The 22553-nt window shown below is 56.2% G+C and overlaps 9 protein-coding genes across 9 annotated transcripts; 5 read left to right on the forward strand and 4 right to left on the reverse strand.

Annotated features, from left to right (window-relative positions):
- Positions 1–30: 30 nt before the first annotated feature.
- Positions 31–1954, reverse strand: BCV69DRAFT_255570 (putative PCM1-phosphoacetylglucosamine mutase). The gene is made up of 3 exons (XM_025490583.1): positions 1786–1954; positions 1574–1691; positions 31–1498 (listed from the first exon to the last, which is right to left on the reverse strand). Exons 1-3 carry the CDS (start codon positions 1923–1925, stop codon positions 74–76), a joined length of 1683 nt encoding a protein of 560 aa, XP_025349918.1. The 5' UTR covers positions 1926–1954; the 3' UTR covers positions 31–73.
- Positions 1955–2357: 403 nt separating this feature from the next.
- On the forward strand, positions 2358–3003 carry BCV69DRAFT_241497 (cytochrome c oxidase; the record flags this gene model as incomplete). The annotated part of the gene is made up of 2 exons (XM_025490016.1): positions 2358–2573; positions 2896–3003. Coding segments are annotated over 2 exons (324 nt in total), but the record flags the coding sequence as incomplete, so codon positions are not given.
- Positions 3004–3440: 437 nt separating this feature from the next.
- Positions 3441–5339, forward strand: BCV69DRAFT_96566 (hypothetical protein). Its single transcript, XM_025495662.1, has 3 exons — positions 3441–4262; positions 4343–4619; positions 4702–5339. Exons 1-3 carry the CDS (start codon positions 3546–3548, stop codon positions 5304–5306), a joined length of 1599 nt encoding a protein of 532 aa, XP_025349920.1. The 5' UTR covers positions 3441–3545; the 3' UTR covers positions 5307–5339.
- On the reverse strand, positions 5259–6520 carry BCV69DRAFT_280371 (WLM-domain-containing protein). Its single transcript, XM_025491592.1, has 2 exons — positions 6114–6520; positions 5259–6029 (listed from the first exon to the last, which is right to left on the reverse strand). The coding sequence occupies exons 1-2, from the start codon at positions 6450–6452 to the stop codon at positions 5373–5375; spliced, it is 996 nt and encodes a 331-aa protein (XP_025349921.1). The 5' UTR covers positions 6453–6520; the 3' UTR covers positions 5259–5372.
- Positions 6521–6694: 174 nt separating this feature from the next.
- BCV69DRAFT_280372 (acyl-CoA dehydrogenase NM domain-like protein) lies at positions 6695–8572 on the forward strand. The gene is made up of 4 exons (XM_025491593.1): positions 6695–6972; positions 7052–7325; positions 7402–7477; positions 7558–8572. Exons 1-4 carry the CDS (start codon positions 6832–6834, stop codon positions 8459–8461), a joined length of 1395 nt encoding a protein of 464 aa, XP_025349922.1. The 5' UTR covers positions 6695–6831; the 3' UTR covers positions 8462–8572.
- Positions 8573–8589: 17 nt separating this feature from the next.
- Positions 8590–13859, reverse strand: BCV69DRAFT_280373 (hypothetical protein). The gene is made up of 2 exons (XM_025491594.1): positions 12926–13859; positions 8590–12844 (listed from the first exon to the last, which is right to left on the reverse strand). The coding sequence occupies exons 1-2, from the start codon at positions 13563–13565 to the stop codon at positions 9000–9002; spliced, it is 4485 nt and encodes a 1494-aa protein (XP_025349923.1). The 5' UTR covers positions 13566–13859; the 3' UTR covers positions 8590–8999.
- Positions 13860–14102: 243 nt separating this feature from the next.
- Positions 14103–17636, forward strand: BCV69DRAFT_280374 (hypothetical protein). Its single transcript, XM_025491595.1, has 3 exons — positions 14103–14401; positions 14490–15077; positions 15166–17636. Exons 1-3 carry the CDS (start codon positions 14315–14317, stop codon positions 17461–17463), a joined length of 2973 nt encoding a protein of 990 aa, XP_025349924.1. The 5' UTR covers positions 14103–14314; the 3' UTR covers positions 17464–17636.
- On the reverse strand, positions 17547–18176 carry BCV69DRAFT_96688 (hypothetical protein). Its single transcript, XM_025495663.1, has one exon. The coding sequence runs from the start codon at positions 18089–18091 to the stop codon at positions 17630–17632; it is 462 nt and encodes a 153-aa protein (XP_025349925.1). The 5' UTR covers positions 18092–18176; the 3' UTR covers positions 17547–17629.
- Positions 18177–18840: 664 nt separating this feature from the next.
- On the forward strand, positions 18841–20188 carry BCV69DRAFT_241172 (hypothetical protein; the record flags this gene model as incomplete). The annotated part of the gene is made up of 2 exons (XM_025490005.1): positions 18841–18870; positions 19019–20188. Coding segments are annotated over 2 exons (1200 nt in total), but the record flags the coding sequence as incomplete, so codon positions are not given.
- Between the last annotated feature and the right edge of the window lie 2365 nt (positions 20189–22553).

Below are 22553 nucleotides of genomic sequence, written 5' to 3' on the forward strand. Positions count from 1 at the left end.
CTCATAAGGTAATGTATTGAAAGCTCAGCCCCACGACGTGCTGCCCTTCCTCGACTCTCTACTGTCCGACATTTCAGGCATCACTATCCTGCACCAACTTGGCCACCGCCTTGGCCAGACTGTCCAGCTCGCCCGCCAAGCTGGTCTCAGCATACACTCTCACACAGTCTTCTGTCCCACTAGGCCGCACAAAGCTCCTAGCATCCTTGTACTTTCCCACAACCTCGTCAATCTTCTCCTGTAGTCCAGGTGGGCTTACCAGCCTGCGCTCTGCGTCTTCAGTCTTGAAGATGAAGCGGTCCTTGACGTTTACCTTGAGGAGCTTGTTGGGCAGGTCCTCGTATGCTCCGTCCCAGGCTTCGGGACCCCACTGTCGTGCGCGGAGGATGACCTCGACGAGGAGCATGTCGCTCAGAGCGTCACCGACGGTCTGGTTGATCAATTCGGCCAGAGCTGTAAGCTGATGGAGAGCATCTTCCGCTGCTGGAGAGGCGGGCGAAGTCTCCTTGAAGGCCCGCTGTGCCGAGGTCGAGAAGAGGACGGTGCCGTGACCATTGGCCTCAAAGTAGACTCCAATGTCGTACCGCTCTGCAGCGTGGTGAAGATACTTGACTCCCGTAGGGGTGCAAGTGACAGGCACTCGTTGCTTGAGATACTTGGTCGAGCTGCCATTGGCATAAGCCGTCTGTACGCAGCCTACCTGCAGCTCGATTCCCGCCTTTTTCACCAGTTCACTGATGTAGTCGGCAGCTAGACTAGCAATCTTGTCTCCGTCCAAGAGCCTGAAGCTGTCTTTCTGACCTGGAGGCCCTCTCAGATAGTAGTACACGATCCGATCAGCATCACCGTCAAAGGAGCACATCCATTGCCCAGGCACATAGCTGATGTCCTTTTCGTAGCCTGCTGGAAGGCGCTGATTGCTCTTGACATAGTCGGCTCCACATCCATTGTTGAGGACGCCTGGAGTCTTCGTATCTGTTCTCATCGCCTTGATGGTCAGATGCTTCTCTGGGATATGCTTCAGGAGGGAAAGGAGGGCTGGGGCTCCCACTCCGTTGGCGCAGTCGACGATTAGAGGAGGCGTGGCAGTGGCCGAAGTCTTGTCTGCCACCAGCTTCAAGTAGGCGGAGCTGAGCTTCTTGTAGTATCCTTCCTCTGTCGGCTCTCCATATGCGTCTTCTGTTCCTTGAGTGTTGAGGGCTTTGACGAGGTAGTGGAGCTGTGGGGTAGTCTTGAGACCTGCATCGGTGATATGAGCGCCCATTGTAGCCAGACCAGCTGCGACTGCCTTGATGAGCATAGTCGAGGTGGGCCGAGTATCGTGGGCATAGACTACGGACGCTGGTGTCGAAAGGTTGATCTTGTTCGCCGATATGAGATTCTCGAGGACAGAAACGAGCTCCTGAGCCGTCGATGCGTTGACGGCTTGCGTGCAGTATGCTTCCCAGGAAGCCTCGAGCATCTCGCCCCTGGAGTCGACTGCTTTCAAGCCGTTGTCCTGGTAAGACGACAGAAACTTGCATGTGAGCTTCCCCTCACTATATAGCGGTCTATACAGCACTTCCATACTGACCTCTTCCGGATTGTGACTCGCGGTCACCATCAGACCGACGGTCTTTCCGCCTAACCTCTTGCTTCGCAGAGCGCTGATAAGTGCGATGCGGTAGCAGACGCTTTCAAGCACAGCACCCCTGTGCAGCAGAATAGAACACAGACGGGGAGTATGAGTCAAGACCGCTCGCTGTGGCTCGGAGCAGCTCCTGGCAGCAAGCTACCCGCACTCACTTTGTTCGAACACCAGCTGTGCCGTATGTGAATGTGATGTTCTCTGGCTTTGGGTACTCCTTGACGCCTTCTTCGATGATCTGAACCGGCAGACCATCAGCCATGGCGGCCGCCGACGAGATTGCACCAGGCAGTGACATTTCCGATGAGAGTGAGAGGGGACTTCTGGTGGTTGGGATGAGGCTGGTCAATAAGGAAGCCCACGGTAGGCCGATGCTGGTCCCGCGAGAAGAACACCGTGGCTGGCTGGAGCACACGCGGGGTGGAGTTGTGAGGCTCTTCCTCTCCTTCCGTTCCGATGCACGCCAGCTCCCGCCCACGCCCACCGCGCATCGTCTGTCCCGGGCTGTCCGATCAACCTCGCCTGCCTGCCCGCCCGCACGCCCGCCCGTCGAGCCATCGATTGCAAACGACAACGACGGACCTTCCTACCATCATATCAACCTCCCTATCCTACATACCTCTTTCCCAACATGGTCTTCCGAGCTGCTCTTACCCGCGCTGCCGCTCCCCTCGTGCGAGTGAGGCCAACGCTGGCTGCTTCTTCCGCACCTCTGCGTCTCCTGTCGACCTCTGCCATCCGACGGGCAGACGACCATGGACACCCTCCCATCATCCAGGGTGAGGGAGGTAAGGCTGGAGAGACACCTACCGACCTGCAGCAGGCCACTGGTATCGAGCGACTGGAGCTCTTGGGAAGGTTGGAGGGTATTGAGATTTTCGACATGAAGCCTCTAGACGCTTCCCGCATCGGAACCATGAAGGAGCCCATTGTCGTCAAGAGCTTGGTGAGTACTAATGCGGCTAGCAAGATCAGAGGTACAGGCGGACGAAGGGATGGATAGACTATGCTTCAGATATCAGAGCTTGGGTGGTTGCAGGCTTGGACCGCAAGGATCTGCAATTCTCCGGCCGGTAGAAAGATGGCAGAGATACCCCGAGAGCAGAGAGATAGCCTCCTTGAGGCTTCTAATTACCCTGGCAGCCTGCAATAGAGATGCAGTCATCTTGGTGATGGCTGAAGTTGCTCCAAACCTAATGAGTCTGCCACCGTTCTCTCGTTCTCACGCTGACTTCGCAATCCCTTGACTTGGTGTCCGATCTTCTCAGCACCCTGAACGAATCGTCGGATGCAGCGGATCGCCCGCCGGCTCCCACGACACAATCTACCTGTCGCTCAACCTCACCCTAGAGCGTCATCGTTGCCCCGAGTGCGGTTCAGGTGAGTGAGGTCGATGCAATGTTGTCAAGGTCAAACCTTGACAAGTAGCTTAATCTTGTCTTGTCCCTTGCACCCCTCGCAGTGTACAAGCTCGACCACATCGGAGAGTCGCACGGTCACCACTAAATGTTGCAAGCTTAGACTCTGGCGTTCGCCTGTCTGTTCGCAATTTAGAAAGTCAGCATCGTTGGAGAGTGATATTGTGCACAAGGATGGGGAGACAGTCAACGAGCTTGTCGAACTTACTTAGGCCCCCACTCAGTACCTCCGGAATCCAATGTCCAACACTTGAGAGGATGTCAGTGCATCACGTATGAGCTCTGGCTTGATCTGACACCATGCTTGCGCTGTCTCGGGGAGTGTCGAGGACCTCGCTTGGGTTTCAGGCAGAGCGGAGGCGGAGCGATGCGAGACAGACAGACAGTCCCTCTTTCCGTGTGTGCGTTAATTTTGTACGCTTCCCACCTCTTCCTGACTTCGTTTCGCACTCTGTGCGACCTCTTGCCATGTCCCCATCATCTTCCTTTGACCATCGGTGATGTCCTTTCAGTACCTCTCTTTTCAGCGCTCCCCGCCTGCTCGCCTGCAGTACGGTCAGCAGGTGGTCATCTCACCCCTGGTCACCAATGATCTTCGGGAAGCCAAGTTCAACCCAGAAGAGGGAGAGCTGCCGATCGAGATCGCCTGGGTGCGAGAGAATGGCGCTCGTCAATGGACGCTCGTCAAGAGGGAGGAGCAGATCAAATGGAGAGGAGAGGAGACTTCCTGGAAGAAGGTGGAGCTGACTGCGCCGAGCAGAGAGGAGATGAGGACCCAGGAAGGAAAGAGCTGCGTCCGCCTGGCGATGTGGGTAGCCAACCAAGGGCGGACACGGCGAGCGGGTCAGAAGCAGAACGGTAACAGCTCTTCTGGTTCCTCTCGGCCCTTCAAGAAGCCGAGAACCGGCTCAGGAAAGGACTTGTGTGAGGCTGAGCTTCTGAACAGGCTCGTGGTAGACCCATACGAGGCCACTATCCGCGCTATGCGAGACCAAGAAGACGTCTTTCTGCCAGTCTTGACCCCTCCAATCATGCTATACGGCCATGACGGACCATCTGCTGTGCTCAATGGCGGTCAGACGCAGAAGTTCTCCGAGATCGCACGCCTCTGGCATATACCACCTAGCTGGACTCATCGCTGTCAAGCAGCTGATGACAATGGTGCAAGCAGGAGGTACATCGAGGTACGAGAAGAGCTTGGGTATCAGCTGGACAAGGTGAGTAATCATGTACAGCCGCTGCGACGGATACTCAAACATTCCAAGCGCTCATTGACAAACGCCCATGATCTCAACAGCACGTCTGGGACGCTTCACTTGCCTTGATGGCAAGCCTTTGTCTCAAGCCGCAGGAGCGGTTGATCCAACAAGATCAATGCGACAAGTCTTCGAGCGGCCCTCCACCTCAAGACCTGTTTGCTGCCGCCAGAGGTTGTGTCAGCATAGAGCTGGGCACTGGAACGGGCTTGCTGTCCTTGTGGCTGGACAAGGTTCGTCGTTCTTCGGCAGTTGCTACTGCTGGGAGCAGCACTCCAGAGAGAGACCAGACCTGCCGGCTATTCCTGACTGACCTCGGTGAGTAGTTGAGATCGCCCAAAAATGGAGGCCCACCACCAGGACTGAACTCACTGTCTCCATCCCCTCTACTTCGTTTCAGAGGATTCACTAGCTTTGGCAGAGTCGAATGCTTGTCTGAATGCAGATAATACGGAAGTTCCCAGTTGTACCTCGCCGGAGGGCGCGGGCTCAGGTAATGCGTCGACTCTCCGCATGCTAGGTCTAGACTGGTTCTCTACAGGCTTGCAGCCAGAGCTCGTAGAGGCTATTGAGGGCTCGTATAAGGGCCAAGATAGTGGGATAAACCTGACCGCTGCTCCGCCTCGACCACACCTTCTCGTGCTGGCCTCGGACTGCTCATACAATCCAGACGCCTACCCAGCCCTGGCGGGGACAATCAAGCGCCTCCTAGGCGCCGGCGACGCCTCATCTTCTGACTCTCAAGCCAGCGACCAGCGACAGGCAATGTGTCTCCTCGCCAAGAAGCATAGAAATCCGGACGAGCAATCGCTCTGGGATGCGCTGCTGAACGAGGGGCTGCAAGTCACATTGCAGCAAGGATGGCATGACGATTACACGAGGCATGCGGGCATCGCAGAAGGAGAGGACATTGACCCTGGAGATGCAGTAGAGAACGCCCGAGAGCAAGAAGGCCTGGGAAAGTGCGGTATCTATCTCATTACTCTCGCGGGATGCGAGGTGTGAAGCAAGCAGAGGGTATCATTGTTATTGTACATATGCAAAGTCATCCTGCTCCCCCTGTGTCTGGTCTTATTGCTTTGGCCTCTCACTCGAGCCCGAACCACACCCGCCTTCGATCTCAGCTTCAAGCTTCTCCATCCGTTTCAGGGTTGCCTGAAGGATAGCATCCCGCCTCTCCTGCGTACTTGACTCGTCCGATCGAAGTCCTGCTCCACCCAAGACGTACGACCCGCCCTGTGTACCGCCTGCGCCTGTCGAGCCACTCTCTGCAGGGACATACATCTCTCCTTCAACGAGGCTGTGTCTCCCCTCTTTCGCATTCTTCTCGAATGCAGCCAGCTCGGCATTCAGCTTCGAGTTGAGAATCTTGAACTCAGGAGGATGATCACTGACGTCTATATGAGCCAGCTCATGCACCAGTACCGTGCGTGTGGTCTTGTAGTCCCTCAGACCGTCCGCATCGTCTGTGCGTACTCGCAGACGAATTGTTTGACCCTTGTTCTCGTTGAGACCTAGGAGCTCAGGATTCTGCCATGGTAGGAGCTCAGTCAAGTGGCCTACTGTGTAGCCATGCAGGGAGCAGATGTGGACTATGCCTGGGTCGTGGGCTAAGCGGCTGAGGTAGGCTGTGATTTGCGCGTGAAGAGGGGAATCTTGGGACAGGGAGGCGTGTGGGGCAATGGAGTGGAAGGGGTTCGGAGCTGAAGCTGTGGCTGTAGAACGAGGCTGATAGGAACGCGAGAGGTACAAATCTCTTGTGAGCACATGACTGCGCAGCACAGTCGTCATTGAATCAATGTCTTTACTCACCTTGGTACCTTGGAGCATACTAGGATGGTAGTTCCGGGGTTGCTTCCATTTGCTCGCCTCTGCCTCCTCCTGCTTCACCTTGCCCACCTCCTCGGCCGTAGCTCCCAGAACCATGATGGACATGCCATCTTTCAAGCCTGCCTCTTGCAGAGTCATGACATCAGTCGTTGCTGCAGGGGTGAGAGTTACGCCCTTTGCCGGCTTGGGAAGGAGCTTCTGATTCGATGGCGGCACTGACGTGAGGTAGTGAATCTCTTGCCGGATGGAGGACACCAAAGCTGAAGACGGCAGGGTGAGAGTATACTTCTGAGAACGATGTGTGAGGGTGAAGGTCATCATGGTCGCCATGACGATGTGTGGCGACAGTGTCGAGTTGCGGGGCAGGCTATGGATGGTACACGGAAAGGGAAATCGAGGTGCGGGAAGAAGTAAGGCACTTGCGTATGCGCCTCAGCTTCAGCTCAGCTCGGGCCCTGCATCCGAACAAGTCCGGAGATAGGCACCGGAGCCGAGGGCTACTTCACGCACTCACTACTCCCCCACGCCACATCCAACCGGCATTGGCACCTCGGCCCGGAGACTGCGTGTCCGGCCAAGAATGCGGGGTAAGCACTGCGAAGGTAGCCGTCCCCAACGCCACGATACCCAACGACCTTCTCTCCTTGCCTTCATTCCCTCATACCTACTTCATTACCCACCCAGCCCACCTCCGCTCACCATGTCCTTCGGTCCCGTATCACCTGGCGATCACCCTGTCATCGCTGAGGGCATCATCTCTCGAGGAGCCTGGGCTCTCATCGAAGACAAGTTCTCCGACTTTGCCAAGAAGACTCTCGCCAATGTCGTCCACTTTGTGATTGTGAGTATCTGCGTCTGCGAATAGGTCACTCACTTGATCAGTACTCATCGTCGCCTCTCGTATTCTCGTCACAATTCAGAACGACTGCATTCCCGCTGCTGAGGTATACGAGGCGCAGATCTCCAAGGATCCTTCTACGCGATGGAAGGTCGTGCCGCCGGTCATCGAAGAGCTCAAGGCCAAAGCTAAGTCTCTCGGTCTTTGGAACCTCTTCTTATCCAAGAAGCACTACCCCGATGTTGGCTCCCCTTTGACTAACCTGGAGTACGCAGTCATGGCCGAGGTCACCGGTAGGGGAGGTCATTTCGCATCGGAGGCGCTGAACTGCAGTGCTCCTGACACCGGCAACATGGGTGAGTGTGTGGTAGGCACTTCAATGTCGGGCTCGTCGCGCTCACACCCCTCCGTCTGCTCTTTCTCCTTTCACAGAGGTCCTGGCCAAGTACGGAAATGAAGAGCAGAAGAAGCAGTGGCTTACACCCCTCCTCAACGGAGAGATCCGATCGTGAGTGGCACTGCAGAACAGACGAAGATCAGAGCAGTCGGGATGTCTAACGCTGCTTCACCTACACTTTTCCTCTGCAGAGCCTTTGCCATGACGGAGCGCTTCATTGCCTCATCTGATGCCACCAACATCAAGACTGATATTCGTCAAGAGGGCGACGAGATTGTCATCAACGGACACAAGTGGTGGATCAGTGGCGCCGGAGACCCACGTTGCAAGCTGCACATCCTGATGGGCAAGTCGGACCCCAACAACAGCAGTCCTCACAAGCAACAAAGCATCGTCCTCATCCCTGCCGACACGCCCGGTATCAGAGTTGTGCGAGCTATGCAGGTCTTTGGGTATGATGACGCTCCCGAGGGTCACTGTGAGATCATCTATGAGAATGTACGCGTGCCTCTCAAGAATCTGGTCAAGGGCTGGGGCTGTGGATTCGAGATCATCCAGGGTCGTCTTGGACCTGGAAGAATTCACCACTGCATGCGCTCCATCGGCACGGCCGAGGCTGCTCTAGACCGCATGCTTACCCGAGCCACTGACACTCGCAAGCGCACCTTTGGCAAGGCCCTCTACGAGCACGGCACCATCGTGGCGGACATTGCCAAGTCGCGCATGCAAATCGATCAGGCTCGTCTGCTGGTACTGTCAGCAGCAAACATGATCGATCGATCCAATGCCAAGGGCGCCATGCGCGACATCGGTATGAGCAAGGTCGTCGTCCCCACCATGGCCCTCGAGGTAGTAGATCGCTCCATGCAAGCGCACGGAGCCGAGGGAATCTGTCAAGACACACCCCTCGCAGCCGCCTACGCCGGGTTGCGTACCTTGCGGTATGCCGATGGACCTGACGAGGTGCACATTCAGCAAATTGGAAAGCAGGAGCTCAAGAGGGCAAAGCTACTGTGGGAGAGGCAGGAGAGTGTGGAAAAGAAGAGCCAGAAGCACCTCAGCAATGCTGGGATCAAGCCTCGCTCTCACTTGTGAATGAAGGACACTGGACCGCACCGTACTGTAGAGTCAGGTTTATACGGGCCCTTCGTCTCTTCTTGTTCTCTTTCTGTATCGTGTCAATTGTATCGCCTCGTGTGTTCGAGATTCTCGTGGCGTGGCAAGTGCTGTCCTGATCCATTCTCCTCCACGCTGCTCAGACCTGCAGCTAGCACTTGCGTCACGAGCCGTCGATCTTGGCTGACATTGTAGGCATCAAACGAATATTGACACATAGTATATTCATACAGAGGGAGGAAGACGCAGGTCGAGCAAGGACAAAAAGGAGGAAAGAAAGAGGTGACGAGACGAGGCAGAGGTAGAGGTAGAAGGAGAGGACAGGACACTTAGCTCAGAGACTGGGCTCGTCAGCTACTTGTGAAGAAAAGGGGAGAGGTGGTGGTGGTGGTGGAGGAGAGTAAGGGCATCTCAGAAAGAGAGATGAAGATGGAAAGTCAAGGAAGAAAGAACGCCAGGCGAGCGCACAGGTGTCTAAGATGCGCTTCGCTCCCGTGGACACAACCTCTTGCAGATCCTAGTCTGCCAGGGCGGCTCTCCTCTCCTCGTCTTCCTCCGAGCCGGAGACGACTGACCATTCGTCGGAAGTAGTATGTCCGCTATTGGCTCTGGATCGGTTGGGCCCTTGAGTCGTATCCACGGACGTTCGGCCCCTCTGCGAGATCGCGGCGCCTGAAGGGCTAAAGGATCGTGCTCCTGACGGACTGGACAGGCCTGACGCCGACGAATCAGCTGTGGTCGAGAGGGAGCGACCGCGACGATCCTGTCTTGATGCTCCTCCCTCGACCACGGTACGCGTAGACCTTGTATTCTTCTTGATGAGGCTACGAGCATAGTCTAGATCCGCATAGATGGCTCGTATAGCTTCGGCCACGCCGTTCTCTGCGCGGATTTGTCTACCCAGCTCCCTAGCCCTTTCGATCTGACGAGTACTCTGTGTCGCCTGCACGAGAGCATTCGAAAGTGCTTCGATGGTAAGATCTCTTACACAGCTACCAACGCCGAGCGACTCCACTTGCTGGCCCCAGAAGAATTGGTCACCGAAGAAGGGCTTGACGATGGTTGGGATACCTGCACGAAGAGAAGCTCCCAGGGTACCGGCTCCACCGTGGTGGCAGGCTGCGTCCATCTGTGGGAAGAGCCAGTCGTGGGGGACGGAATTTACCTGGAAGACATCGTTGGTGAGGTAAGGAGAGGCACTTGTAGCAGCTTGTGCAGCTCCAGCCTTCTTAGTCAGCCGATCAGACCATCCCTTCGATAAGATGGCGCAGACATTGCTTCTTCTCACGGCTTCAGTCACGCAGCGAGTGGTAGCCGCGGCGTTGGGCACGGTGATGGAACCCCAGCCGATGTATACCAGCTTCTTGCCTGACTTCCTGGCTCGAGCTATGAAGGCCAGTAGCTCCTCGGGAGGGGACCAGGTCTTACTACTGGAGCTCTCTGGGTTGTCGAGGAACCAAAAGCCAGTGACGTGGATCCAGTCGTACCAATCAAGCGGCTTGGGTACCAAACTCGGGCTGAAGTTATACAGGAAAGGTGTCTTGTGCTGTTCCAGCTTGTCCAGATTGGTTGGCAGAAGTTCTAAGCAGCTCGTTCTCCACCTGTTGATCTGACCGGCAGAGGCAGTCCAAAGGACTTGATCAAAGATGACGTATGTCATGTAATTGTAGTTCCCTCCTGCCTTCTTGTTTGGGACAGCAAAAGCTTGCGGATAAGCTCGGGTGCGAGACCAGGGCATTGTGAAGGCTCTGAAGTAGGGCACTTGCAGAGCTTCGGAGATGTGGATTCCAGCAATGGCGTTGGGCGACTCGATGATAACGTCTGTACCCTGACAAGCGTGCCAACAAGAGACCAAGAGCTCGTCAAGCCAGCCACGGAATTTAGTCACTCCTTCACGTAGGAAGGATACCGTGAAAGTACCATTTTCGACACAAATCTTCATTAGCTCCGCCGGATCGCCGCCAATCTCCACAAAGTCTACGCCGTGCTGCTGAATCCATGGTCCAAACTCGGCATGAGTAGCCATCCTGACTCGATGTCCTTCGGCGATCAGACCCTTTGACAAAGCCAGAAAAGGCTGCACGTCCCCTCTTGACCCGATGGTAAGGATGGTAAAGTGCATAGACTGCTTCGGCTTGAAGGAGAGGAGAGAACCATCTTGCTGAAAGTCCGATCCGGAGGAAGACGAAGCAAGGGAAGAAATAGACTCTCCCAGACTGAGCTCATTGGCCTTAGCAGTAAGATCGGTCAGGACGAGAGCGTCTTGCCGCTCCTGCTGGGAGGCATCGTTGGATGCAGTGCGGCTAATCTTGACGTCATGTCGTGCTTCGATACGAGCTTCAATTTGACGGAGGCATTGGTCTCTCTTCTCCTTGGAGCCAAACTCGAAGAAGATCTCTTCGTGTCCGCGGACCATCGTGACCAGGCCATGCCAGCCGTAGCGAAAAGCAGGATGGACCGCACAAGACACTATCTCCTGGAAGGGCAGAATCATCTTGGTCTTTCCGATCGTCTTCGTCGCAAGGTTGGATGAGCGGAAGCATAAGTGCTTCGAGCTGATGAAGAGTCGGCCGGTCACAGGGAGAACCCGATATAGACAGGCCTCCAGATCGGAAATGAGCTCATCTTCGCGAGGCAGAGAGAAGGTTGTGGCAAAGTGTGACATCATGAGCTGACGCTTTTCCTCTTCGGTCTCGGCAAGCTGAGGTGTGTCCAGCATCGAGAAGCTAGAGGACTGCGAGACTGAGACATTCTGCGTCACATCTAGGTCGTCTTGCTCTTCCTGTTGCGGTGAAGGTGCAGCTACGGGTCGACTGCTCCACACCTCCTTGACAGGACGAAGAGGGCCTCGCTTCGCGTTCAGAAGCGACGTGAGCCGGCTCCTCGCGCTTCCTCCCGGCATCAACCGGCCTGGTGCGTCTTTCACCCATCTGGGCACAGGCCACGCCTGACCGGCTCCCCGCTGAGAGCTCTCGAGCCCAGGGGGTGGAATGCGCGAGGGCGGCGATGGTGGATAGCCCCAGCGACCTGAGTCCGAGGCCTTGAATGTGGAACTCAGAGCGGTGTCAGACGCTCGGGGCGTCGCTGATAGGAGAGGATCTTCGGTGCTCGCTATGTCCGTGTGAGCCTGAGTCGGGATGGTGATCGCTTGAGCCCCAGGGACGGTGGCAAGGGAAGCGTCTTTGGTATCGGCGATGTTTTCTTGAAGCTCTCGGCTGAGCAATGAAATCCCTGACTCTTTGCGGGGATCGACGCTAGGCAAGCTCGGTATGTCATCGCCTGCAAGAGGCGACATGGCTTCTCCGACAAGTTTTTGCACCCCACTCGTGGAGTCACGGATGGAGAGAGGTGGATGGCTCGGTCTTGCTATTGTACCCTGCGAGTGCTCTTCGATGAGGGACTTCAGCAATCGCACAAAGTCTGCCTGCCGATCAAAGTTCAGAAAGTAGTACTCGTCCAGCGCGAAGTTCGCACTAGCAGTGTCGACTACCTGCAGGCAGACCATGTCGGCATCCTCCGAGCTAGTACTGTTGGTATTTTCAACGTCCACGATCGCTTCGAGAGGTATGCTAATCCTAACGCTATCGCCTTCATTCTGAGCACGGAACACTGCCTTCTGTAGCGCTTGTACCCAACCGTCTCGACTGGTCTCAGTCTCCACCTCGAAGATGAAGAGTCTATTTGGCGTGTGTATCCGGAACTGGCATGGCTGCTTCGGTGCTGATTTGACGGCGATTACGCTGCGCAGGTCTATATGATCTTGTGGGAAGTACGGGTCTTTTGCACTGTCATACCAGCTTAGAGCTCGCCCTCGCAGCACAGCCCAATGCCGACTGAAACGGTATGTCTTCTGCGTACGCTTCCTCAGCGGTCCTGCTTTGACGATGCTGTCCTCACGCGACGGTAGATAGGCGTAGAAGAGGGCGTGGCCAGTCGTGAGATACAGATGGCCCTGTAAGAGAACGGATCGATACAGCCAACATGTGCAGCAAGAATGTACTTGCTCCGTCGGCGGCAGGGAGAAAACTTCTTGTAGCTTCTCAGTCAGTTGCTGCCGTCGAAGATCTGGTAGGGCGGACGATGAAGAGCTAGAAGGCATCGGCTCCTGAGACGGCTCCGAAAGGGAATGCAGAGAAGAAGCCATGGCGTCGGTGTTGACCACGCCCAATGCTTCACCTTCGAGGGAAGCATTTCCCTCCTCAGAAGAAGACTCGTCGGCATCACCATCCGCCTCGGAAGGACGTGGGGGGCTCAGCGCTTGTTGCGGCTGGAGCCGTTGAGGATTCGCTGGTAATGTCCGACCACTCCTTGGCCCGATGAGTAAAGACCCTCCCAGAGGTGTGCTACCTCCTGTCGGTGTGGCTGCGGGGCCGCAAGCAGCGTATCGTGTCAGTTTCCTTAATGCAATCATGCGTTCCTGATATAAGGCTTGTAAGGACTCACCATCTGGGTCGAGTAGAGCAGACATAATGCCGCGCCGCCTCTGTGACGAGCGCGATACGAGCGGCTCGGTGTGAGCCGGAGTGCCGGTTGAAGGCTCTTCTGCACGGCTCCGCTCCGTTCTTAGTCCTTCCTGCTCTTCCTTTTGCCTCCCTTCGTCTTCGTATTCATCTTGGGAAGCAGAGTCGTCCTCATTGCACTGCGCGTCGGTGAGGCCAAGCTGATCCGCTTCCATTAGACGACTGCCTACCATGCTAAGCATCTGCATGAGCGTCTGAGCTTCGAAATTCGCCTCATTGGGCTCTGCACCTTGAGTCGCTGAAAGTTGTGCATTGTGTGAGATAGACGAGATCGTAGCATCAGGGGCGGAAAGCCCCCTGTTGCTATCACCGCTGGCGGAGGCCGCTAGCGAAGAGATGGCTGAGCTGCCTTGTGGGGGCAGATAAGGTCCGAGTCGAGGCGATGGGGGTGAGCTTGTGTCATGATGGCGTGCGGGACTGGAAGGCCCACTGGACGATGTATGGAACATGTGGGTAGCTGAAGAAAGTGAAGCAGCCGGTGGAGCTAAGGATGGTCCTGTCTCGAGGACAGTACTGGCAGTGGTCTGAGGCTGAGGATGATCATCGGATGGATCAGAGCCCATGTTGCCTGGTAGACTGTTGCCAGCTCAGCTCAAAGGTGAGTAGGCTAGGTCTTGGTCAAGACATGAAGGAACAAGACTGTATGCAGAGTGAGTCGATCCGGGCGAACTGGGGTACGGCTCCACTTCGTGTCAGGGGTGGTGGTGGCCGACGCTGGTGGTAATACTAGGTCGATCAAGTGGCACGAGATTGTGCCAGATGGTAGAGTAGCCTCGGTCGTGGGCGTATGGTGAGGATGCTCGAGCGTATATGCTACGAAGACGGCGGTGGTGTGCGTTGATAGGATTATTGGCAAGGGGCAAAGGTACACTTTACTTTGGTTGGCTCCTGTCTGTCGTCGCCTCGCCTGGCCTGGCCGCCGCCGCTCCGCCTCCCGCGTCGTCGGCTACGCTTCTGAGGTGATCAAGGCGCGAGGCGGAGCTTTGCCTGCAGCAACGGACTGAGGCACAGAGCATCTCGTCGCCAACGCCCCGCCCCCTCAGCCACGCGCATGGCCTCCTTCTCTAATTGGCACGCGGCAGGCAAAGGCACAGCCATCTCTCGTATTCTCACTCAACTTTGCTCTCCTACGTCCTTCCTGTATTGGACGCAGCCATCTACCTGAGCCTGGCAACCTCGCCGACGAATAGCCACTCAGCCAGCTTCGACGTCCCCTCACGCACACTCCCCGGCCATAGAGCCACAGAGGAGATCATCAGCACACCAATCGAGATCTGATCCGGCAGGTTCAAAGAACTAGAGGTCATAGGCAATGGCAGCAGAGGGAGCAGAGGGGTCCAGGAGGTACGCCGCCGAGGGCGAGCTAGAGGAATCGCCTTCCTTCTGCAATGCCTTTTGGGTGAGTAGGGACAGTGGCCTTGTCAGGGGGCCTTGAGCATCGGCCATGGTCTGACAGTCTTGCCTCGCCTTCCTTGTTCCCACATCAGGGCAACGGCGATGCTGGCTATGAAGCGATCAACGGACGGATGAAGACAGCGAGCAGGACAATGGAGGAAATCAGAGCATTGTACAAGGAGCGGGCAGAAATTGAGGCAGACTATGCCAAACGGCTGGGCAAGCTCGCAAAGTCGATCGTTGGCAAGGATGAGACAGGTTCCACCAGGCAGGCGCTCGAGGTAGTGCGCGGAGAGCTCGACATGACATCACGAGTGCATGGCGACCTCTCCGTGATGATCAAGAAAGACCTCGAGGGAGCGATCACAGAGTATCAGACAAAGTCTCAAGGAGCCAGGAAGACTGCAGCAGCATCCATCGAGAAGCTCTTCAAGAACAAGCAGGCACAGGAGACCTACGTCAATAAGTCAAGAGAGAGATACGAGCAGGACTGCATCAAGATCAACGGGTACACTGCCCAGAGCAGTCTTGTCCAGGGAAGAGACTTAGACAAAGTGACCAGTAAGCTTGACAAGGCGCAATCTACTGTACAGGCGAACGACAAAGATTACCAGAACTTTGTCAGAGCCTTGAAGGATACCACGTTGCGCTGGAATACCGAATGGAAGGCGTACCTGGATGTGAGTTTGGGAGGCGAAGTGAAGCAAAGCTGAGCCGGCCGGATTACATGCTGATCTCAATTGCCATCTCGTCTACCCCTCTTCTTAGCAATGCCAAGACATCGAAGAGGAACGTCTCGACTTCATTAAGTCGAATCTATGGAACTACGCTAATGCTATCTCGGCAGTCTGCGTAGCAGATGACGAAGGATGTGAAAGGATCAGGGTGGCTCTGGAGAATTGCGAGACGCCGAAAGACATTGCTGTCTTCGTTCAACAGAGGGGAACAGGAGCCGTGATACCAGACGCTCCTGAATACATCAATTACGCCAGGGGACAGCATGGTTCGGGTAGGCCTTCCTCTCAGATCGCCAACTTCGTCCGACAAACGACGCGCCCAGCTCAGCCTCCCCCGCCTCCTCCATCGCAGTCGTACGGAGGAGGTTCTGGAACAGGGTCAGGAAGGGATGGTGGAAGTGGTGGGCAAAGTGATGTTGGCAATGGTGTTTCCTATCAGTCGGTGCAGGGCAATGGAGCTCCAGCCGCTGAAGCATTACCGCCATCACAATCTCAGTACAAGCCAGGAGCGCCGCCTTCAGGTGGAGTTGGACTGCCAGGAATGGGTTTACCAGAACAGACTGGGCCCAGTTATCAGCAGCTTCCACAGCATCAGCCGCCTGTTGCTACGCCCCCTAAACCCGAAAGACGCATGTCGGCGAAGAACTTCCTCGCGAGGACGCCATCAAATAGGACTGGTGGAGCTAGTGCGTACGGCGGATCTGCCACTAGCTATAACAACAGTGCCGCGCCGCAATCGGCAAGTCTACCGCCTTCGGTCGCACCCGATGCTGACGAGGACCCCATCGCCAAAGCGTTGGCCAGCCTCCGTCTGAAGTCAGGAGGCAAGAGTCCAGCGCCTAGTCACCAGGGAAGACCAACCCAGTCCTCTGGTCCACCACCTTCGACATTGTCTACTTCAAGCCATCGCTATTCCCAGCTGCCGCCAGGACGAGCTTCGTCACCTGGGCCGAGTTTGAACGGTAGCGTTGTGGTGCCGACGTCTCCTTCAGCAGCCTTCATGCAAGGACCTCAGCGGAGTCACTCTCCCCTCCCCGTGGAGGACATAATGAGCTCTTACGGTCAGTCGTTCCCGGGCGAGCGGAAATCTATTTCTCTCTCCCGTCGAGGATCCGTCTCCTCTGCCGTCAGCAGCACCCGCGTCAATGTTGCTGCCACACAGCCGGCACAGCCGCCGCGGGGAAGGAGTCCTGCACCATCAGGTGAAGGCTTCGCTGGTGTCGGGGCTCGAGGAAGGAGTCCGAGTCCGCAGCCTTATCAAGGAGACTTCCGACATCAAGCCACGCCATCTCAAGATGGTCGCACTCCGCGTCACCAGGCACAGAGCAGCATATCTGCGCCGCAACATCCGCCGCAGAGAGCGGGGACTCCCCTTGGGATCTCTCTGGATGCTTCGGGCTCAGTGACGCACGACCAGATGGCTCAAGAGTACATGCAACGTACAGGCAGTGTCCCACCGCCTCAGCAGCCGGCAGCTCCTGCTCCTTATCAGCAACAAGCTCCTTCGCAGCAGTATCAGCAGTACCAACAACAACCAGCACAAGGCGGGGGCTACGGGCCGCCTTCCTCGCATCAGCGCCCTAGCTCTGTTGTGCATGGGCAACAGCAGCACGGAGGATACTCTGCGCCTCCTCCGCCCTCCCAAGCTGCGCCTAGTCAATATCACGGTCAGCCTTCGCCGGGTCAACATGGCTACCAGCAGTCCAATGCTCAATACGGTCAAGGAGCTCCTCCATTCCAGCGGCAAGACTCTAGCAGCGCTGTCGGGTACAACAACTACGGCCAGCAGCAAGGGGCCGCGGCTCCTCACAGCTATGGTCCGGGGAGAGGCTCGACACCAGGTCCATCTGCTGGTGGTGAGACCCCAGCTTCGGCATATATGCACCAATATCAGCGGCAGAGCAACCTCGCCTCCTCGACTGTTGGCCAGCAGCATGAGCCCCAACGATGGTCACAGCATGGAGGTGGCGGTTCCCAGCCACCTCCACAGCAGAACGGCGGATATGCTGCTCCTGCTCCGGTGGTCCAACAGCCACCTCCACAGCAGCAGCAGCAGGCTCCGCCTCCGGCACAGCAGCAGAATCAACAGCCTGCCATTGCTCCTACTGGCCAATATTCGGATACAGGCAAGCCGATTCTCTTCTACGTCAAGGCTATGTACGACTACACGGCCACTACGGAAGAGGAGTTCAGCTTTACGCTGGGAGACATCATTGCAGTGACGCAGACTGATCCAGATGGATGGTGGCAGGGTGAATTGCTGGACGAGGCCAGGAGAAAGAGGGGTGCCAACACTTTCCCTAGCAACTTTACGAATCTGCTCACGTGACGGAAGACGTGTCGTGGTAGGATGGTAGCTTGTCTGCGTTGCTCGACGTCTCCCTTGTGTACCTTTGCTTGCTATTCGTCCCGCTGCCCCTTTGTCTTTGTGCAGCTTGTTGCTGCGAAATGTATACCACGCATCTTCGGTAACCCCCCCTTGCGTGTACCAGCTGTCAAGGGTTGCCCCGTGCAGAGATGTCTGCGATTGTGCAGATGGTCGCGCGCGAAGTGTCGGTGGGCCTATCGTCCTCCTCACATGGCTTGAGGCTGGCGGAGGTGCCGATAGAATGTTCGAAGAGAATCTTGGCAAGGGGATAGCCGATGCGTTGCGCCCTAAGTGGGGGGTGTTGACAATGCAAGTAGAAGGGGGAGCGTGCCTCTGGTTGCAGGTGTGCTTGGCAGGCATTCAGGGTCTTTAGCGGCGTCTTGGTGCTGCACTGTCCGTGCCGACGTTGTTGCGGGCCATGGCGCAAAAGACCAAGGGCAGTGCGGCCCTGTAGCCATGCTGACGCCAAGGGCGCGGAGGTCGGGTGGTGGTGCAATTTGCAATTGACCTCGGCTGCCAAAGTGCGCTCGGACGGAAGGTGGGCGCAGGAGGGCCGGCTGAGGAGATGCCGGCGGAGATTGATGTCCATGGCCGAAGGACGGGCGTCGGGCAAATAGGTGCATGGACAAGCAAGGGCAGGGGAGCAGAGGACCACTCACACCTGCAAATGTCACCTGGTTTTGCTTCTGCGCCGCCTCGACGGGGGAATCACTCCCATCTGGACCAATCCTCCTTGGCGCGGATGCAGAGCTTTCAGGTCCCTCACTCACCGTCTCCTAACCCTCGACTCGGATCAGCTGTCTCGGATTGCAATGGCCGCGCACCTTAGCATAGCAGAGCAGAGCAGACGACGACTTCACACTACCACTCCTTTCCACCATCTTGACCAGCAACATCAACAGCACCACTACCACGTCCAGCAGATCCAAAACGTCCTCACAGTCCCAGTCGCGCTCTTAGCTTGTCCAGATCACCTCATCACCCACTCCTGAGCTCCTCTTTGGCTCAGCCATACTCAATCACACGCTTGGACTGTCGGGCAATTCAGCATCGAGGGCGTCATCTTCCTCTTCTTCTTCACCATTTGTCATTCACACGCGTAAAGCTACTGCCTACTCACGTCAGCAGATCACGCGGTCCCTCGTGACATAAGCCAACTCCCAGAATACGGCTTCTCACCTCTGCCCAGCCATTTCGTCAGCAATTTAGGCGCCAACGCTATTAAGCTCCTCCTCCTCCTCGCCCGACCGAAGCTTCTCGGCCTCCTGCGCCATTTATACCCGCGATGAGGTCTGCATCCGCGATCAAGTCGCCTCTCAGGAGCGCCGTGGCCGCGGCTATCCTCATCCTTTACACCCTCACATACTCGTCACTATCAACATCAGCATCACGTGTCCGTTCTTCAGTTGATCAGCATGGAAGAACAACCTTCGCACGCGATATCAGATCGCATCTGGAGCAAAGAGCACCTGCCCCTGGGATGCGGGCAGCTCCGCCGAGCAAGAGATGGGGCAAGAAGCGTGACGCGAGTACCGTGATGAGCACTGGCGATGGCAACACAGAGGGAGAGGACCACGGCTCCGTAGACGTTCCAGATGGAGCCATTCTCACCAGCCTACCAGTTCAGGGCAATACCAGCATCGCCGCCTTTTGGACAGCCTCGCCCAACAATGCCTCTGCGGAGCAAGCCTTTGTCATGATTCACGGCAAGTTGCGGGATGGCAATGACTACTGGACGACGATGAACGACGTCTTGCAGAGCGCAGTGTCAGCCAATTACCCTGGCGCTAGCAACAATTCCATTGTCACCGCTCCGGAGTTCTACAGTACCATCCTCAACTCGGGGCAGTACGATGACAATGAATTGGCATGGCCCGATACCAATGCTTGGCAAGCAGGCGATCCTGCTAACCACCCCTCTTCTACAAATCAAACTTCCTTTGATGCCCTCGATGCCTTTGTCGCAGAGTTCTCCGATCAGAGCAAGTACCCTTCGATGAAGAATCTGACCTTCGTTGGTCACGGAGGTGGTGGGCAACTCATTGCGCGGTACGCAATGGTCGCAAGAGATGCACCTTGCAATCTGCACGTCCGCTACATCAGTGGTGACCCCAGCTCCAACGCCTACTTCACACCGGACAGGCCCGTGAATTCTTCGGACTCGAGTGCTGTTCAGGATTGCCCTCTGTACAACACATGGCGCTATGGCTACGACAACTTTACCGGCACCTTGGAAGGTCTCTTCACCGCACAAGAGTACTTCACCCGCTACACTCGACGAGACTTCGTCAGCATTGTGGGTCTGCAGGATACCGACTATGATGGCGATCAGTACTGCATGGCCTCGGTGCAAGGTGGTACAGCTCGTCGCGATCGCAACCTATGCTGGTGGCAGTACCTCAATGCCCTAGCTGGCACCGATGAGGTACTCACCGATTTCCCTTGCCAGTTCGACAATTTGCCCGACTGGTCCAACATCACAAATGGTGTCATGGGCCCGCGACTTTCCGTCGTTGCAGATGCGGATCACAGCGCCGAGGAGGTGTACGAGAGCGATGAAGGCAGGAGTGCCCTCTTCTCCTCGGGTGACATCCTCGTCGGTTGGAGGCCTGAAGGTTGGCAAGCGGCCACGGGCACTTTCACACCCGGCATTGTAGCCTGTGCCGCCCCGGCCTCTAGCACTAGCATCAGTGCCGCCAGCGCCACGGGCAAAACCACCAACAATGCCAACACGAACAGCAGCAGCAGCACGGCAAGCAAAATGAGCAGCACCTCTTCGGCAGCGATGTCGCACAGCCCCTTCTCGTTGCTAGCAACGGCGGGGATGCTTCTCCTGGGTGGAGCCCTCGCTACTGGCGTTGCGCTGCTTTGAGTCTGCAGAGCGATTTCGATTTTTGAAAGAACGAATGGACAGTACACTATCAGCAAGCACAACCACAAACAGACTCCCGCACAAGCTCCTCCCTTGTCTATATACACCAGACACTCCTGCATGCCCATACCCCTGCAACAGCACCTCCCATCTCAATCTCGCAATACCCCTCTCTCGCACAAAGTTGCCGACCCGACCAGACCCGAATCTCTACACTACTGGAACATTTACTCTCGCTTCTCCTTCGCTTTCCTCTCCGCACTTCTTGTCTTTTTTTCCTCCTTTTTTTCTTCTTCGTCTTCTTTTGCTCTTGCTCTCCGTGTTCGATACACGCACACGCATGCACACTTGTATTCAGGTTCTGCTATGCTCAGATCATGAGCAGCTAGTAGTCGCGCCGGTACCCAAGGCTAGCTTCAAGCTTCTAGCTTTCAGCCTTCCGTCTCCAGCCTCCTCTAGTCTTTTCTTGCCCCTTGCCTTGATGGTAATTTGAAATGCTGATGCTGATTTATACACATTCGTGTGCCAGTGGGTGGGAGGGGTGGTTAAGAGGTTGAAAAAGGAGTGGAGTGGAGTGGGAGTGGGAGTGGGAGGGCTTTGGTGTGATTGTTGCTCTGTGTCATTGCTTGTTTGGAAATAAAGGTCTTTACTGAAGCTCTCTGCTGTACAGTTTGAAATGCCCAGGGAGAGATGGAGAGAAGCAAGCGAGGTGTGGGCTCAGTGCGCAGGCAGATATGCAGGCGCGACGCTCTCGCTCTCACTCTCACTCTTGCTCTTGCTCTTGCTCTTTCTCTTGCTCTCGCTCTCGCTCTGATTAATGCTCATGTTAACGCTTTTGAAGAGGACGCGCACAGCGAAAGCAACAGGATGACGCGATGGTGTGTGGACGGCCGCAGCTGCTTATAGCGGGACGTCTACATGTGCCCTGTTGAACTTGCTTGGACATGCACGATGGGATGGTGCTTGAAGTTGAGGATAGGAAAGGGGGAAATGGTGAGTGGTTGCTAATGGACTTTGCTGGTGACAAGATTGCAGTACGAGCCAGGACGCACGACAAGATGACTCCACCAAAGGAGCACCTCGGCACGACTGTCGTCGGCCAGCTGACAAAGCTGGTGAAGCAGAAGGGCACCGATATCGCGGCAGCTCTAGCCAGAGCATCTTGAGTGAAGGCTCAGTAGAGCCTGAAAGCATCACCGGATCAACGCAGAGCGTCTTTGGCGTCGAGGAGCCAGATGGAGTGGTACGGAGCGCGTGTCATCAGCTGTCGCGCCCCAAAGAAGCTCTTCCCACCTTGGATGAATGGTCATCCCCGAGCTTCAGGGCGTGCAGCGAAGGTAGACGACGTCCACAACGCAGGTCTCGATGCCATTCCTGCACTCAATGTCGTAGGGAAGCGACGTCGAGAGTAAGACTCGGACTTGGACTCGACCTCATGATCGGATTCGACGACGACGAAGGGTTCACTGGCGATCGCTGTCGTGTAGATGTCGACGTTTTTGCCAGCACGGACCTGGAAGCATTGGGCGTCGAATTCGATGTCGATCTGAATGGCAAAGATTCAGAGCCTATCTTGCATTCAGGACCACGATCCCGAGAGGGATCAAACGAGCCGAGACCTTCCCGTCCAACAAAAGGTCCATTCCCGTCGCCGAGATCGAGCAGTCAGCACATGGCGTACTTGCCGACAGATACAGCTAGCGCTGCTCTTCGACAGAAGCGCTCCGTCAAGCGAAGAGTATGTCCGTGAAGCAGATGCTAGCGTCCCATCTCCACCCCTTGTCCTCCTTTTGCAGGAGTCGCCCTATCTCGCACAACACTAGGACGACACTGACCCTCCTCTCTTGTTGCGCTCGAGGCAGCACGCAGCACGCAGTATGCCTCTTCCTTCGACCAGAGTAGACGAATGCAGTCCTTACATCGTACACCAATACACACTTCACCTCACGCCCAGATTCGTCTACCAGAGCCGCTGACATGTTCTGCGTCAAGCAGTGCGGTAAGGCGAGGCGAAGCGAGGCGAGGCGAGGCGAGCACGCATTCGCATTCAACGGATTCGTCGACCCGATGCAATTCAGCGCAAAGCAGAGTGTGGAGTGAGCGAGAGAGTGAGTGAGTCGGAGAAGAAGAAGCATAGTAAGTCGATCCCGCACGCAAGTACGCTCCACTGAAGTCAAGC

Source organism: Pseudomicrostroma glucosiphilum (assembly GCF_003144135.1).
Source record: "Pseudomicrostroma glucosiphilum strain MCA 4718 unplaced genomic scaffold BCV69scaffold_2, whole genome shotgun sequence".
NCBI classification, from domain to species: Eukaryota; Fungi; Basidiomycota; class Exobasidiomycetes; order Microstromatales; family Microstromataceae; genus Microstroma; species Microstroma glucosiphilum.